General features: G+C 43.3%; 2 protein-coding genes across 4 annotated transcripts in view; both read right to left on the bottom strand.

Annotated features, from left to right (window-relative positions):
• Positions 1-3633: 3633 nt before the first annotated feature.
• Positions 3634-7276, bottom strand: LOC118399032 (claudin-7-like). The gene has a single exon (XM_035794789.2). The coding sequence runs from the start codon at positions 6106-6108 to the stop codon at positions 5410-5412; it is 699 nt and encodes a 232-aa protein (XP_035650682.1). The 5' UTR covers positions 6109-7276; the 3' UTR covers positions 3634-5409.
• A 1366-nt stretch (positions 7277-8642) lies between these two features.
• The window catches only part of LOC118399226 (protein argonaute-4-like), a 32410-nt gene continuing 22894 nt past the window's right edge, over positions 8643-18158 (bottom strand). For all 3 annotated transcript variants that reach the window (XM_035795133.2, XM_035795130.2, XM_035795134.2), the window contains exons 13-17: positions 17919-18078; positions 17255-17570; positions 13424-13558; positions 12622-12923; positions 8643-12313 (exon numbers count right to left, since the gene is read on the bottom strand). In XM_035795133.2, coding sequence (XP_035651026.1) covers positions 12205-12313; positions 12622-12923; positions 13424-13558; positions 17255-17570; positions 17919-18078 — 1022 coding nt within the window. In that variant the 3' untranslated portion in view covers positions 8643-12204. The remainder of the gene's footprint in view (positions 12314-12621; positions 12924-13423; positions 13559-17254; positions 17571-17918; positions 18079-18158) is intronic.

An 18158-nucleotide genomic window follows, 5' to 3' on the forward strand; every position in this document is an offset into this window, starting at 1 on the left:
AGCCCTGTTAGGGCATGTGATATTACTGTGGCTTGTGCTGTCCTCCACAATGTGGCCTGCCTGAGGAAGGAGAGGGCCCCCAGAGTGCCACCAGCCATGGACTGGGACAATCCGGCAATCTTCCCTGATGACGACAGTGGTCGGCTGCTGAGGGACCAATATGTGTTGAATTATTTTAGTTAGTATGTGTGCTTTCAATTTTGGTTAAATATGTCCTGCGGTGGCAGAGGAATTTGGGTTGTTTTGGGTTAGTTTTTTTACGAATTTGGCCTCTTATGATGTTTGTGCGGTATACTGTGTGTAATACAAGGCTGCAGGGAGGCTACTGCATCCATTCATTTGTCTGTTCAGTTGATGTGTATGGATTTGTCCTGCATTTATTTTAGTGTGCAGACATGCAGGGTGTGTTATATACAGACCTTTGAATGTGTATGTATCATTTTGTATAATATGCTTGGATTCTGTGCTTTCCATCTTGTAGAGTCACTGTGACTTCAGTTTCGAAAGGAGCTGATGGTTTACCTGCTTTGTTTTGTCCTTATTCAATAAAGGAACATAATGTTACACATTGTGTTTTTATATTCATATGGAATGTGTATTTGTTTATATGACAGAGTACTAGGGCCACACTGAAGAAAAAGGATAAAGTCATACATTTATGAGGCTGGTTCTTTCTGCAGAAAAGCTACATATTGTTTTTACAGTTTTGATACTTATGACAATGTGATACTTAATATTCTGGCACATCAGCATGTCTTTGTTTATGAAACCATACTGAAGTACAATTTCACGAAATGCCCCGCATCTGTCATTTTAACAACTGTCCTCCTTTAAAACAACTGGTTACAATATTATGACTTGTCTTTTTTTTCCTTCTGTGGCCCTAATATTCTATCATTTTATATATAGTCTATGGGAAACTGTAAATTATCTAATGATAGCAACATCTAAAAATCATTTTTTATCCAAAATCATTGAAATTAATGATCACAAACGTTTAAATAATGACAGTGGGTCTAGTTATATGTGATAACAATGTATAGTGAGCAGTGAAATAACTATTGGTTTCCATTTGTGGTGACTGCTGACTGACATTAGGGATGAGATTAAATAGATCCTGGAATTTAGCCTGGTCTGGAGCAGGCTAGCTCCACAGAATAAATCTCCATGGTAATTTATACCATAACATATCCTCCTGCCCCCTATCCATCTTTAGTGCAACCGGATTACGGATCAATTGAGCCAGGATCACCAAGATATCCTGGCTTAATCCCTTATCCTAGTTTTGTGCAACAGGCCCCAGACGTCCAACTTCAAGAGCTATGTGGTCATGTATCTGCTTATTATTCTCCAATTGAGTCAGCAAAGCTGTATGGTTATCCTGAATGGCTTTCTCCACATAAACTGTCAACTTTACTATTCATTCATTTTTCAATACTCAGTTTAATTTCGTCCATCTTCCTTTCCATGTTTTGTACCTTGTACCTAGACTCCTTATCTCCGTCATGAGATCAGCCATGCTATTGGCGCTTTCTTTATTTGATCAATTCTGCTCCATGCTTTTCTCACCACTGCGTATATTTCTACCGGAGTCCATACGTTTTAGCGGTAAAGTGTTTGTTATTGCTGTTCAAGGTAACGTTAGATGTAAATGTAACATAATAGCTAGGCGAGCCAGATTACTCGCCAAACAATCCCCGACAAGTATGTCTATTGACTGTCTTGTCACCCTCAACTGGGTTTCAGCTTTTTCATTTTTTATTAATTTGTAAACATTTCTAAAAACATAATTCCACTTTGACATTATGGGGTATGGTGTGGCACATGTTCGAATCACCGGCGATTACAGCTGTGAGTCTTTCTGGGTAAGTCTAAGCGCTTTGCCCACCTAGATTGTACAATATTTGACCATTATTCTTAAACAAATTATTCAAGCTCTGTCATGTTGGTTGTTGATAATTGCTACACAGCCATTTTCAAATCTTGCCATAGCCATTTTCATGCCGATTTAAGTCAAAACTGTAACTGAACATTCAATGTTTTCTTGGTAAGCAACTCGTGTGTATTTGGCCTCATGTTTTTGATAATTGTCCTGCTGAAAGGGGAGTTAGTCTCCCAGTGTCTGTTGGAAAGCAGACGGAACCACGTTTGTTCTCTAGGAGTTTGCATGTGCTTAGCTCTATTACATTTATTTTTATTTAAAAAAAACTCTAGTCCTTGCCGATGACAAGTATACCCATAACATGATGCAGCCAGCACCATGCTTGAAAATATGAAGAGTGGTACTCATTGATGTGTTGTTGGATTTTCCCCAAACATAACACTGAATTCAGGACAAAAAGTACATTCCTTTGCCACATTTTTTGCAGTATTACCTTTGTACCATATTGCAAGCAGGATGCATGTTTTTATTCTGTACAGGCATCCTTTTCACTCTGTCATTTGTTAGTATTGTTGAGTAACTACAATGTTGTTGATCCATCGTCAATCACAGCCATCAAATTCTGTAACCGTTTTAAAATCACCATTGGCTTCATAGTGAAATCCTCGAGCAATTTCTTTCCACTCCAGCAACTGAGTTAGGAAGGACGCCTGTATCTTTGTAGTGACTGGGTGTATTGATACACCAACCAAAGTGTAGTCAATACTGTAACTGCACCATCTACCAATAGGTGCCCTTCTTTGCGAACCACTGGAAAACATCCCTGGTCGAATCTGTACTTGAAATTCACTGCTCGACTGAGGGACCTTACAGATAATTGTATGTGTGGGGAACAGAGATGTGGTAGTATTTTGAAAATCATGTTAAAATCCTATTGCACACAGTGAGTCCATGCAACTTATTGTGTCCTGTTAAGCACATTTTTACTCCAACTTATTTAGGTTTGCCATCACAAAAGGGTTGAATACTTTGAGGTAAGCTTTCATTTCTTATTCATTTGTAAACATTTCTAAAACCTTATTTCCACTGACATTATGGGGTATTGTGTAGCATAATCTCAATGTAATCCATTTTAAATTCAGGCTGTAACAACAAAATGTGGAAAAGTCCAGGGGTGTGTATACTTTCTGAAGGCATTGTAATAACCCTCACTGAATTTAATAAACTAATGTAGTTATTCTTTTTCATTGAGTCCTAGTAAAATGAGAACTACAGGATGTTCGCAAGAGGACTACCCGGTGGATGTGATTGTAGACCACCTGAAAAGTAAACAAAACATTTTTTTAAAGACTCTAATGGCTTGAAGGGTAAAGGAACAGACTGTGTTCGGGTTGACTGAGACTTTGGATGTGTCAATCCTGATAGGAGCAGAGCACCTGGATGTGAACAAGGCAGAGGACCATGAGGTAGACAGAGCATGTTAGAATTGTCACAGAGCTCTGCTACAACAGCAAAGACCAGGGCCCATATTTACAAAGCATCTCCGGATACGGTAAAAGGTCCAAGGAATCCCGATAAAACTTGTTTTTAAAACAATTTTAAAAAACTCCCAGCTCAGAGTAGATTTTAAGACAATGCCCAGACAAACTCTCAGCTGGAAATCACGACAGTTTGAGGTACCGCAAAGGAAAGATAGTGAGGACAGTAATTGACATTGTTGCAAATGATGGGGGAAAAACTTCAGACAACCACGGTGAATGTGACTGTACATGTTAATGTTGCAATGGGAAAACGTTTGATATAATTTCACGTGACACAATCACTTCTCTTATCGCCGAATATATTGGCATGCATAACTTTTTTTTTTACCAATTCCGATGGTTGTTAAAAAGCATCATTGACAATATTGCAGTGATATCAAAACACTCGTCACTCCCGTTTTAAAAAGAATTTGCTTTGGCCCAGTTGGCCTCAAGTCACTTGCCAATAATGTTTCATACAACTCGTGAAAGGTCATTGTTATCGAACACAATCAAAGGCAACATAATTCCTCAAGTGCCCAATTTAGGCATCTTTTAAAAATAAAAATACAACGTGGTATTGCACTCCAAAGGGATAACTTGAAATACCGATGAAATTCAATAAATGGAAATACATTTATTTATGAACCTATTTGTTATAAGTATTTAGGCATATCATCTGAAATCATTGGTAGAGGCACAAGAGATACTGTTGCATATACTGTAGATCTAGATTATTTATGGATTGACGATATAGAATTAGAAAACACAAACGACTCCAAAGCAATTGCATGTGGCACAGGAACCACTGACTCACTTGATTATTGATCAAGACATCCGCTGGTAATTTAACTGTTTAGGACAGCTCATGAGGTGTCCTAAATATCTGTCGACTAGGTGTGACTCTTATGACAAAAGAGGCTTCACGCATTGCTTTTATTTTGTACCCATAAGAGAACAAGTAAAATGTCTCTGTTCTCAGCATTTATGACCAATTGTCTATTCTGAGATGCTTTGTGGATATGGGCCCTGAGCTAGAATAGTAGAACTTCTGACTAAGCGAAAATAAATGTGGAAAAACAATGAAATTAAATTATAAATATAACTTTAACACGTTTTTTTATTTCTCCAACTATCTGGTTTATTCAGGATGGCTGCTCCTTTCCCTCACCTCACATGGTTTGCCCTTGCTGCCCTGAAAGATACAATCAATTTGACAGGAATTCCAAACAGCCTGTAAGAGGGCTAGATTGATCCATCACTATGTGCAAAGGGAACACTTTCTGTTTGGAGGTGTGCACAGCTGAACATTGAGCACATGACACCTTCAATATTCTGGGGAAACTTCAAAACACCCATCAGTTTGTCATGAACTATAACATATGGAAGGAAAAAGTTCAAACTTACTAAAATACCCTTGGAATAAACAGTTTATTCTGTTACAATTTTGACTTATTCAAACTCAATGAAGTAGTGCCGAGACTGAATTATTTCACAGATTTAATAGTCATCTGAGAAGAATTGTGAAAGAAATCACTCCAATCTTCACACCACAAGTCACAAAACCATAATATCTTAAAGGTGTTTATGGTGATTGATGTATCTTCCAGGCAGAATATTGTGATCTGTCCACGCACTAATACCAAATATCACAGTGTAATAAATGTGTAATGAAGTCAATAAGGGAATACATGAGGCGGATAATGATAGGCATTATGGAAACAGCCTCAATTTTTTATATATATCAAATTGGGCCGTGACAAAATACATTTGAAATATTTACAGTACATCAAACTGCTTCACGCTAGAAGAACGCGAGAGAACTGCAGAGTTTCAAATCTAATGCGTCACATCTTCAAAAACCTTCCAAGTCACAACACCTCACCTCCACTACTGTCAGTCACAGTTTTTCCTTCTCCAGCCTTCTACTTCCTCTTCTCGTTCTCAACCTTGCGCCTTCCCATACTCCAACCCTGTTGACATTCTTCTTCACATCTTTTCTCTGGACTACACGTATTCCTTTAGGGGCACGCTGTTTGAGGTGATCGGTTTCGGAAGATCAGGTGCGAGGGGGGAGGGGCGCGTGTTAGGAAAGCGCCGGCCCATGTACCCCCGGCGGTACTCCCCTCCTCCGCTCTCGATATGGGGGCAGGTGCTGCTCAGCACGGCCCCGCTGATCATCAGAATAACCGCAGATGCCCAGCCCAGGTAGATCGCCTGGCCCAGCTCTCGCTTGTACATGACAGGAACTTTGGGGTTGTAGAAGTCCTGGACCACAGTGTTGGCGGTCCAGGAGACTGGCACCAGCACGCACAGGCCCGTCAGGATGAATAGCACGCCGCCGGAGAGGGCGATGCCTGCCTTGGCGCGGCGGTCGTCACCAGCGCACGTGGTGCATTTCATTCCACAGCAGGACACGGTGCAGGACAGCCAGCCCAGGAAAATTGCCACACACATGAGGGCACGAGCTGCCTGGAGGTCCGGGGGCAGAGCCAGAATGGAGTCGTAGGTCTTGCACTGCATGTGGCCCGTGGCCTGGTAGATGCAGTTCATCCAGATGCCCTCCCACTTGATCTCGGAGGTGAGGATGTTGCTGCCGATGAAGGCGGACACCTTCCACTGAGGCAAGGCCGTCACAGCGATGGCCATGACCCAACCTGTTACCGCACAGGTGAAGCTGATCAATTGCATGCCTGTGTTGACCATGATGGCTGCTCTTGATGTCTTCTGACCACCTGAAACAGACCTTTACCCTGGTCTATGTCTTCTTTCTCACTTCAAGGCCCACTCCTTTGCTATAACTGCCTGCTCTGTCTGGGCCTTTCACAATCCTGAATTTGAGTCACTCACTGTCCTTTTCTGAAATTACTTTCCTTTCTCAAGCTTCTTATGTCTCCGTTTCTTTTCAACATCTGGTCAGATGTCTTCAATGTAGCTTTTATTTTTTAACTCAAGGTTTTTCCCCCCCAGTGATCGGAGTGACAGGTGATGGCAGAGGGAGAGAAGACTCCATTGCTTTCCTCCCTCTATCTATTGAAATGATTCATTATTTAAGAACCAATGACTGTGCAGCCACTTGTGGCAGCTCCCCTATTTTGGATTGATTGAGCTTCAGAGACGTCACCATCAGACCCAGTGGGTTTGTGCGAAGGGTACAATTGGATGTCAGCAGTTCTGGCCCTGTAACCTCACACTAACCCAAGCGCGGAGCTGATTACATGAAAAGTGTCTATTACCCCACAGGTTTGGTGTGGCCTTACCTAGATGGGTCATGCCAATAGAACCTGATACTCGATCAAGGGACATCGCTGAAGATGTACGCCATCGCTGGAAGGCAAAAACAACTGATACAGTCCCATGAGCAAAGAGGTTCCACAGAAGGTAAACAAAACAAAAAGACCGATGTCTTGATAAAGCGCAAATAAGGGCTTGGTCCAATTCTGGCCTTTCTCCAAGTGCATCCAAACTATGCCTCCAAATGCACCAAAGCTTGATGGTTGATGCAAAACAAGTTACACCGCTAAAGCTTAAAATGGAGTTACGGTGTCTTGGAGAACAAAGCCTTGGAAAATGAAGCGGCAGACCTCAGCTGCCGCTGGCGCCTGCTGGAGTGTCTTCGTCACAAAGGGCTCAGCCTGCCGAAGCCACTTCAGACTCTTACGCAGGTTCAGCTTTCTGCCCCCCCCACCCCCTCCCCACACACACCCAATTGGGTCAGTCCAACCCGGGTGTTAGGGTTGATAGTAGGTAAGACTACTTAGTCAGACTGCCAGGTAAGTGGAATAGTCAGTCCGTCCCTCCCATCTTCAGAACAGCCTCAGTTTACTGTCAACCTGTGAGAGCAGCACTGTGTGCCTGGAGAGAGAGAGGGAACGAGACAGTAGAGGGGGAGGGAGAGAGTGGTATCTGTAGGTCGATCAATAAACAAAGCCAATCCAGGGGGCCCATACAATGGGTCTTAAATGCTCTGCTTTTCTCTAAAGGAGCATTTTACATCTGTTTTATGTCTGGGGGTTGAGATGGCTAAAAAGGGGGCTAGGTGGAGTGGATGTTGTGTGTGTGAGCAGAATGAACCGGACTACAAAGCTGAACACCCTCATGAGAAATACAGGTCAGGTGTAAGCATTCACTTTCCATCAAAGGTGGTGTTACCTAAAGAAGTGCTATTAAAATGTACTCAAACATTTCATTTATACATTACATTATAATGTAATTGAGGTAGTTTGATTCTTTCACTCTTGGATGAAAATATGGTCACAAATAAAATATAATAATAATGGCGGATATCCCACTTTATGGATTATAATCAATGGATTTACACTTTACTGCTGCCTTCAGTTACAACTGTGTATACTGGCCAATAGCCCAACTGTGATGGAGAACAAATTAAATTTTTATTTCTGCTCACGACATCATTGATCCTTGGTGTGCCTATGTTGATGAATTAAATATGGCAACAAGATCTGCGGTTTGAGTTTCTCTTGTGTGAGTAGGACCTCTCCTTGACAACGGTGGTCATGACAACAGCACAGGAGCGGGGGGGGGAAAGAGGAACAGAGGCAAAGGATAGCTGTCTATTGTGAAAGACATGTTTACCTGTGGTACTACATGTGATAAATACCACAGCATAAGAAATCCACTGGAGTCATTAGCGCATACACACGAAAGTCAAAAGAAATGATTGACAAATATATTGCCAGGTTTCCATTGATTTGTCTAGTCGGTGCTTCAAAAGGCTGTACACACAATGTTTTACAGAACAGGATGTGTGCGCATACACCCGAACACACATAAGTAGTACATTTAAGATGGACATCCGAGTGTATTCATCTCTGAGATAGTTCTATCCGCTGACCACATTACTTATTGTCCCAAGTCAACAAATGCTGTCAACAAGTACCCTAAAGACTTCAGATTTTTATCTTTGGAACATGATACAGTGGCATTGTCATAAAGTGACAGTTTCTTATCTTTGGTTACCTTAAACTGTGAGTAAGAAGGGTTTTTTACCCTAGGAGTCCCATCTCCTCAGACTGCTATTTGTCAGCCAATAACAGACCTGCCCTGCCCACAGAGAAAACAATGCCATCTACTGGGCTATGCATGTAATCACTCAACAAATGTATTAGTACATTTATTACTAAGAATATATTATAAAATGGAATAGAAGACTAGCATTTTCCCTTTGTGTCATGTGTGGTGTTGGGATAAAAATAAGGAATAAAGCGGAAACACCAGCATATGATATAGGCATAAAATACCAATTTATTACTTTACACAATAACACAAATATTCCCTGCAGGCTAAAAAAAAAAAGTTTAAAACATGTCACATAGCAATACAGCAAGTGATTGGGCACCCTTGTGGGAGGGGCCTGAGGAAGCCCCACCCCTCCCCAGCAGGTCAGACAGGGTACTGTTCTATTGCTGTTGGACAGTCACACAGCTCAGAACACTAGCAGAAAACAGCAGAGCTACACACGAGAATAAAGAACTAAAAAAAAATGTACTTACACTTACAATGTCAAATAACAAATCTGTAGACATATCAAAGAGGAATTAAAAAATAAATCATGCTCTCTTTCAAACGGGGCACAGAAAGAATGGATCGTTAAAAATGTTAAAAAGAGGTATTCCTGTGGCTGTGGACGCCTTGGGCGAGGCCCCCCACAGAGAGGAAATGTGCTTGTGTGGGTGGCCAGCAGGGTGGCGCCACGAGACTAGGGAGCCCCGAGAGGCGTGGCAGGGGCACAAACCAGGAAGTGGAGGCCTAAATGGACGCTACACTGGGGCCTGTGAGGGGGCGAGCGGTCAAGTCTTTACCGGGCCCACGTTTGAAGAAAGTACCTCGTTTGTCTTCGGGTCACGATGCAAAGGCTCGAACGCTCAACCTCCAGTGGCCTGTGCCTCTTTTTTTTTTTTTTACTGACATTTGTGTACGAATCTTTCAAAAACATCTTGAAGAGACTGGACAATATTGCTAGCCTAAAACAGTCTCACTAAATTCATATACATTTACCCAATATTTCTTCTCCTTCTGTCTCGCTTGATTCTAAAAGAGTTTATTTTTTAATATTTTTTAATTTTATTTTTAGGGACAATACTCTGGCATGCAGGTGAGAAAAGTCTAAATGTTTTGACCTTTTTTCTCAGTGCCTAAAGAGCTAGTCCACCGAATGCACATTCCCACTGATTGATACAGGCAACAAAAAAAAAACTAGTTCCAGAAACGGCGACAGAGAGCAGACCAACAGCCACGTCGACAAGAAGAATTATACATTTTTACACATTCGAAAACTGGATTTAGAGTTCATATTGCTTTGCAATGATAATATGTTCAAAACTGAGGAGTCATCACCGCCTTTTGGATCCCCTGCTAGGAGACCACACCCACATCCTGCACACTCCTCCAGTCTGGTCACACCCACAGAGGGGCACAGACTACAACACCTGGCTCTCTGCAGCCCCCTTTCCCCGTAGGAAAACTAGTGCACGTCTTCAACAGCTCAGCCCCACCCCTCAAAACTTATTGCATGCAATGCCTGGAACCCCACCATGCTTCGCTCCCACAGGCCCGGCGCCCAAGCCCTCGACAGGCCGGCGCCCAAGCCCTCGACAGGCCGGCGCCCAAGCCCTCGACAGGCCGGGGCCCAAGCCCTCGACAGGCCGGGGCCCAAGCCCTCGACAGGCCGGGGCCCAAGCCCTCGACAGGCCGGGGCCCAAACTCATTCATAGCAAACCCGCTGCTTTACGGATGGTTTATTACAAAAGGGTTTTTCGCAGAGCCGACCCCCCTGGCGAGGTGGGTGCACCGCAGTCGACCCCCCCCTCCCCATCCTCACCGCAGTCTTGCACGGCAATAACCTTAACCACGACTGGTTAAATAGGATCTTTAACCGTGGTCGTGACTGGTCAGGTGTTCTTAGGTCCATGGGCAGTGTTTATGCTTTATGTCAATTCATATCCGGTTTTCAAAACCTTGTTTAAAAAAAAAATTTAAAACACCAAAAGTTTAGACTTGAATAGATATACTTGTTCAAATACACACAAACAGTCATAGATACACATTATGAAGTTCTAAAAATTCTACTCATTGCCTATTGCATACTTCTTTTTACCACTCGCTCGGTCCCAGTTTCTTCCTAATGCCAGCTTGGATTGTCACCTTTCTTCCATTTCGAACCGAAATCCCCTGCTGCCAACAGTACTCTTCTGCCTCCTGTTTTACCAGTCTGGGGTAACGGTGATAGCTCAACAGAGATCTTTCCTACTGGAGAACACAGCCAAACCCTTCCCTACTACATCACTGAGGAGCAGAAGGGAGCATAAACCGATACACCTTGGGCCTCCCTCCACCGTAGGCCAGAATGCTACCAAAGTGTGCAAATCTAAACCCAACCACTCTTACCCTGATCTAATAACTACACATCCGATTGCTGCCAGTCTGATAATTATCATAATCGTAGATAACAACATCAAATCTAACTACTAAGTCTGAACAACAGTTAAGATTAGCCACAAAACGGTTTTATATTAAACTCTTACAAATTCAGATTTTTGATTCTGATGTATAAATGCATAAAAAAAAGGTAAGAGAGTGTGCCCTCTGTTGCTTGCCTAGCGTCCCGGGTCAGTGCAATGAATTGGCCGGTAGCAAAGGAGACCTCAAAAGTTAAGCGAATGGGTTTTCCGCCCCCGAAAAATTCAGACGACTAGCGCCTTGCTAAAAAACCATGCGCCGCCCTAACAATGTCATAACCATTCAGACAAACAGGTTTAAGGGATGAATCCCCTTCCTCACATGGGGCACCAAATAAGGCGGCTTAGCCCAATGCCGTAACCCCGCAAAAGCTCTCAACCATTCAATAGGTCCCAATGCAGAGTCAGTCACATCGGCTAAACCACGGTTGCTACTGCTACACATACACCCACCGGCCTCTGTGAAGCCTGTATAGTTCAATCCGTTCTATAGATGCAAATATGTATATATATATATATATATATATATGTCATGTGTGAATATATAAAAAAAAAACATCAAATCTGAGGCATTTACAGCAGTTATTGATTTTCCCTTTACAATTCAGTGGCCTGCCATGAAACACACACACGTATATACACAAACGCACACGCACACACACGAACAAACACACACACACACACACTCAAGCACTTAATTCTTCACTAAATGGGAGAAGACTAATGGGTATGGATACCCAGGTGACCTCGCTTGTAAAAGACTGAAGAAAAGGAGAAAGTTAAAACACGATCATAAAAGAAAAAAAATATACATATATAAATATATCATTCTCAAAAGATCCTCTCCACCCATGTTTCCATGCAAACCCCCCATGACCCCCCCAACCCAAGAACTTGACAGATTTTCGCCCTGAAAGGGCTTTGAGGTAAAAAGTAGTCCTGCTTAGCTGGGAGAGCTAAGAGCTGCCACTGACAATTGGCGTCAGTCCGCTCCATTACTCAGTGTATCTTTCAAAAGCAAGAGACGTTCAAAAAACAAACAACCCCCTCCAAAAAAAAAAATGGCTCAACTTGTGTTTTTTGTTTGTTTTCTCTGTGCATCGGAAACCCCAACGGTCTCTCGGTGCCGGATTGCTGGTAGAGGGCGGCTTCGATCGGGAACGCCGGATGTCGTTTTTCCCAAAAAGGAAAATACTCCACTGGCATACTTCACTGGCTTCGAACCGCTTTGGTGCACATCAAGACGCAAGACAAAGATAGAGAAAGACTGGCAAAAAGAGAGAGAGGAGATAGAGGACAGAACTGCACACATTGCTCACGTGGCTCAGGCGAAATACATAGTGTGCTGAGTGTCATAGTGGATCTGGACTGCCTTGGCCAGGGCAAGGGGGTCCCGACCGTTACTCTGGCCCGACACGTGGCTGCCCTCCGCACTGCAGGACGAGAGAGATGGGCCAGATACATGACAAAAGTAAGAGAAAAAGAAAACAAATCCACTACTGTTGGGCTCCACCAACTGTAGTCATATTGAACAACATGTACCGTAATGTATTTGTGTCAACATGCCAAACAAAAACGGTATAGTCAGTAAAGCTAGATACACAATGTTGCAGATATAAATCGAACATATAGGGCAGCTAACAGAGTCCATTCGTGTCTGTTCTGACTAAAATAACATTTCCTGTTTATCCGTGATACCCCTCAGTATTCTCGCCTTGTGCCTTGCCACTTTCATCATTACCTGTCGTGATCTTTGTCCACCAGGTGGTAGCGGGCGCGGAAGGCCACCAGCCGGGCGTAGTAGGCTGGCGCGGGGATGGAGACAGAGCGGGTGCAGCGGACGTAGGTGTGGCACAGCTGGTAGGTGAGCAGCTGGAGCTCGTCGGCCGTGAAGCAGTTGTCGTCCCACAGGACATGGTAGTGGGAGGGCCGGCTGGTGCCCTGGATCCCAGCATGGCTGCACAGGTAGAAGTCAAACTCGGAGGGGTGGGTGATTGTGCTGTCCACCGTGGTTCCGGCTGGGACGTTGCCACTCTTTCCAACCTGTAGGGGGAGACAGTTGTGATTACAGACAGACATGCTGGAGTGCTCGTCGAAAAAGGGGCCATTGTTGCAACCCCTCTAACTTCAGCTGTGTCTAAATCATCAATCCAGTGAAATGCCAGCTCAGAGGTTACTCCAAGAATATGTGGTTGGAGAGGTGCATTTAAAAAGTATTGGAACACTGCCACAGCCCTCAAAGCCCTCCCTCATGAAATACTGTTCGTAGAAGTTGCCCCTAACCACAGATACAGGGTCAGAGGTTTCATCCCCCTGATACAGTTGGGTAATCTGATCCTATACCTGCGGATAATTTAAACCTCTACATCAGGGGGGGGTGTCAAACTCAATTCCTGGAGGGCTGCATGTCTTTGCTCCTCTCATGTACTTGAAAGATCTGATTTATTTTTAAGTTAAATTGCTTAGGATCTCCCATCAAAAACCAGACACAGCCCTCCAGGAATGGAGTTTGACAGCCCTGCTCTACACGGGTCTCCGCTCACTCTCTCGGTCTTGTCTGAGCAGAAGAGGCGGGTGTGGTGGCGTTTCTGAACCACGATGTAGGAGATGCCCGGTCGGTAGTCCTCCTCTAGGCTGATACAGGCCTTCCTGATGGCAATCAGCTCTGGCCACGCCACCTACACACAGTCACACATGGGGAAGAGATTAAAAAAAGTGAGCTTCACATTGAATGGAAAAATGCATTGCTATGACTCTCTGGTTGAAGCGAAGTCGGCTGCGTTAACATTAGAATTGGGCTGCCTGTGTATTGCCCAATTATTAGCAAAAGATCAGATTGGTAAAAAGAAAAACAAAATCATTGCAAAATAACTATTTATTTATATTTACTTAGTTTTAACTGTTAGTTTGTTTTGCCAATATTTCATTTGTTGTCAAGTTAAGGTTTCTTTTATTTTCAAATATCAGTTTACTTTGAGGGAAAATGTACTTACTATGACTGATATGTAGTCGTCTCAGGTAGCCATCTGAAGATGAATGCACTAATTGTAAGTCGCTCTGGATAAGAGTCTGCTAAATGACTCAAATGTAAAATCAGAATTGGGCTGCCTGTGTAAACGCAGCCAGATCCTATATCCAGGGCACTATGAAAAATTCAAATATCTATCTATCTATATAAACACACACACATTTCTTTGGTCTCAAAGTTGTAGAGACAGGCTCCAATTGGAGAGGGAGGTCCGTCCGAATATACTTTTGAGTCACTATTGCACCGTCAATGCCCCTGACAGGGTTTCGGCTGGGGTGAAAGCATTTCATCAACAAAATTATTACAATATCGCTCCCAGTATGTCAAGGGGCAGGGCTCCAGACTGCGACCATTTAGTCACATTTTGTGACCCTTTGACTTGGCTGTGCGAGTAAAGAAAAATGGATTGGTCACATTACATGGTCACATCACTCAAATTTTAAAAAACGTCCTATTTGTTTGCCGGCTAAAACCATGATTTGGTCAAACAGTTTTATTTATTTCACCTTTATTTAACCAGGTAGGATAGTTGAGAACAAGTTCTCATTTACAACTGCGACCTGGCCAAGATAAAGCAAAGCAATGTGACAAACAACACAGAGTTACACATGGAATAACAAACATACAGTCAATAACACAATAGAAAAAGTCTATATACAGTGTTTGCAAAGTGGCATAGTGGCAAAATAATTACAATTTGGCAATTAAACAACACTGGAGTGATAAATGTACAGAAGATGAATGTGTAAGTAGAGATACTGTGTTGCAAAGGAGCAAAAAAACAAAAGAACAGTATGGGGATGATGTAGTTGGACAAGGGGAAATGCATTTACATAATGGAAGACTATATAATGAATGTAAGGGCTGGGGTCAATTTGCTTCTCACATTGTATTATTTTCTTGATCCTTTATTTAACCAAGTAAGGCACCTTGTGCTGGGCCCAATAAAAGCACACTCTAAATTGTTCAGTTTTGTCACAACAATGCCACAGATGTCTATAGTTGAGGGAGTGTGCAATTGGTACGCTGACTGTAGGAATGTCCACCAGAGCTGTTGCCAAAGAATTGATTGTTCATTTCTCTACCAAAAACCACCTCCAAAGTTGTTTTAGAGAATTTGGCATTACATCCAACCCGACATCAACAGCAGATCACGTGTAACCCACGCCAGCCCAGTATCTCCACATCCAGCTTATTCACCTGCAGGATCATCAGAGACCAGCCACCCAGACAGCTGATGAAAATGAGGAGTAGTTCTGTCTGGCTCCCCAGTGGGTGTCCCTGGCTCCCAGGTGGGTGGGGCCTATGCCCTCCCAGGCCCGGCCATGGCTGTGCCCCTGCCCAGTCGTGAAATCTATCGATTAGGCCCTAATTTATTCATTTCAATTGACAGATTTACTTATATGAACTGTAACGACGAATTGCAACAAACACTCAAACTGGACAGTTTTCTCAATCTCTTCATTCAAAGACTTAATCATTGACACTCTTACTGACAGTTGTGGCTGCTTTGTGTGATGTATTGTTGCCACTACCTTCTTACCCTTTGTGCTGTTGTCTGTGCCCAATAATGTTTGTACCATATTCTGTACTGCTACCATGTTGTGTTGCTACCATGCTGTGTTGTTTTGTGTTGCTGCCTTGCTACGTTGTCTTTAGGTCTCTCTTTATGTAGTGTTGCCTCTCGTCGTGATGTGTGTTTTGTCCTATATTTATATTGTATTTATTTATTTATTTTAATCCCAGGGCCCCATCCCCGCAGTAGGCCTTTTGGTAGGCCGTGATTATAAATAAGTATTTTCGGCACTAAACTACTTCCATACATTTTTTCCATTAGTTTTGTGTTCGTGCTAGACTAAAACAACCAACATGTACGTGCTCGTGAGCGACTCACCTTTCCGTAAAATGGTGAAGCCCAAACTGTTCGAACGCTACAGACAGACGCTGTAAAAGCAGTAAAATCGAGTACCGTGACGATTGTGTGGGTCGTAGAGCAAAACGGAAAACACTATCGAACACCGTCATATTTTGAAGGACAAACCGTTCGGGCGCTACAGACATTTGTTCTAAGACTGATTTTTCGGGATGTCTCATTGGTCTGACAAACACCGCTGTTGCTCTGCCGCCTTTCACCGCAGATGCGGAAGGGCGACATTGGTGGATTGAGATAAATAAACTCCTTTCATTGAATGTATTTTTTAATTGTTTTAAATGTTCTCTCTAGATTAAAACAGACAGATTTGATGGGGAAGCACGTGAAATGCACATCTGCCACTGAGTGCAAAGGGTAACAGGCTACAACATTTTTTTAGGACACTCAATTGACTGTTTAATAGATTAATACATAGCCGTGAGTAGTATATGTAGTGTCAGCGATCTACCTCATGTGTTCTGAGTTTTCACTTCCTTGTGGTGAATTAAGACCCCTATGACATAAGTGCACAAATATTTAGGCAAATTCATCTCTATTGAACAACAAAATTGAGAAGCCCTATTTCAAAAGAAAAATATAACAATACCCACATTGGTTACAATACATGGCAATCACTGGATTAGGTTGCACATCAAATTATCTTGAATCATGCATTTCTGCTTGGATGTGTTCGATGAAACGACTTACTTCTTGACTAGCCTACAATCTCAGAAATCTACGACACAATCTAATGACTTCAGGGGATTACAAAAAAAAGTAGAATCCATTGTGTGACGCTGCTGGGGGGGGGAATTGGTGCAACTAAATCACGGGCTGGTGAAACCAACTGAAATAAAATGTCATCTGGGGCCCAGTCAAGGGGTGTGATTTTTTTGATCTGCTGCTGAGTAATGAGTTCTTCTGCCAATGCTATGCAAAACAATCTGTCGGTAGGACAAGGCCATGTATGTTTGTGCACATGGAAGTCAGTGATTTAGGTGACTAAAATGGCCCATTGTTTTGTTTATGACACACACACACACACACATACATATATAAAACTAGACGAAATCATTGTTCAAATGCCAAAAATGTGACTTAATTATATTTTAGTCAAAATAACAAAAACTAGACTACATAAAACAAAAAAGCGGTGCCAAAATAAACACTGGCACCTTCTAAACCCTTGGAGTACTGATAGAATATGCTACCCTTTACACCACTTAAGGTATTTCAAAAGGGCTGCGAATTAAAGCCTTATTTCATCTGAAATTTTAACAAAGAATAACTACTCAAAGGGTTAACCAGCCACCGACTCAATACAACACGCCATTTTGATCATGTAATTCAATGGTCAATTCAGTCCAAGGAGAGAGAACTGAACCTAATGGACCAAAATGACACACCACAGACGCGAATCACCCTCCCTGTTACCTGCTTCATTTGGCCCTCGGACACGCCGCCGCGGTAGTAGATGATGCGGGTGGGCTTGAAGCGCGTGGACTTGTAGAACTGGATGAGCAGCTCGCGCACCATGTTGGTCAGGTCCTGGATGACCTCCTGGCTGTACAGCTGCTCCTGGGACAGGTCCTGGCGCGACGTCTGCACGCGCACCGTGGCACAGTAGCGGCTGGGGTGGCCGTCCATGCTGCCCACCACCGCCGCGATGGAGGGCTTCTTGCCGTCGCCGGCTGGAGGGTGAGTGACGTCTGCCCCCAGGAAGATGACGGGTTGCTGGAACACAGAGGGTCTGGGGAGAAGAGGTTGCAATTTTTTTAAATTAAAAAAGGCAGATTTAGCAAATAAAATAAACAGAGTTTATGTCACGTGTTGCTTTGCTCTCAGAGAAGAGGTATAGGTCTGACACAATACAGAACACATTTGATTGACATGTCATGAGGTAATTGTATGTTGTGTGGGTGTATAGTGCCTTCGCTGATGACTAAGCAGTGGGTGCATTATTCCCAGTTTTACTGCATTTTGTTGCCTGCAGGCAATTTCGTCAAAGCAACGAAGGCTTGGAAGACCATCGTGAGAACATCCGTGAGGGTCAACAATGAGGGTCAACCTGAGTTAATGAGTGAGTGAGTGTCGTCACCTCTGGTGGGGCACCAGGACGTTGTTGATGCCCCCCAGCTTGGCGTTGATCTTGAGGCAGAGGTTGGAGAGGGTCTGGGGGGATGTCTTCACCACGTTCTTCACCTGGACACACTGAGTGGCCATGCCCAGGAGAGTGTCTCCTACCCGCTTCACCTCCGCTGTGGCACCAGGACCACAGAATAATAATGTAGCGCTAATAGTCTCAAATGCAAAGTGAAAAGAGTAGCTAGCAGATTGG

The sequence above is a fragment of the Oncorhynchus keta genome, chromosome 20 (genome assembly GCF_023373465.1).
Source record: "Oncorhynchus keta strain PuntledgeMale-10-30-2019 chromosome 20, Oket_V2, whole genome shotgun sequence".
Taxonomy (NCBI): Eukaryota; Metazoa; Chordata; class Actinopteri; order Salmoniformes; family Salmonidae; genus Oncorhynchus; species Oncorhynchus keta.

What these genes read in the sequence shown, in the direction of transcription:
- LOC118399032 (XM_035794789.2), bottom strand. Translation starts at nt 6,108, where the DNA reads ATGGTCAACACAGGCATGCAATTGATCAGCTTCACCTGTGCGGTAACA.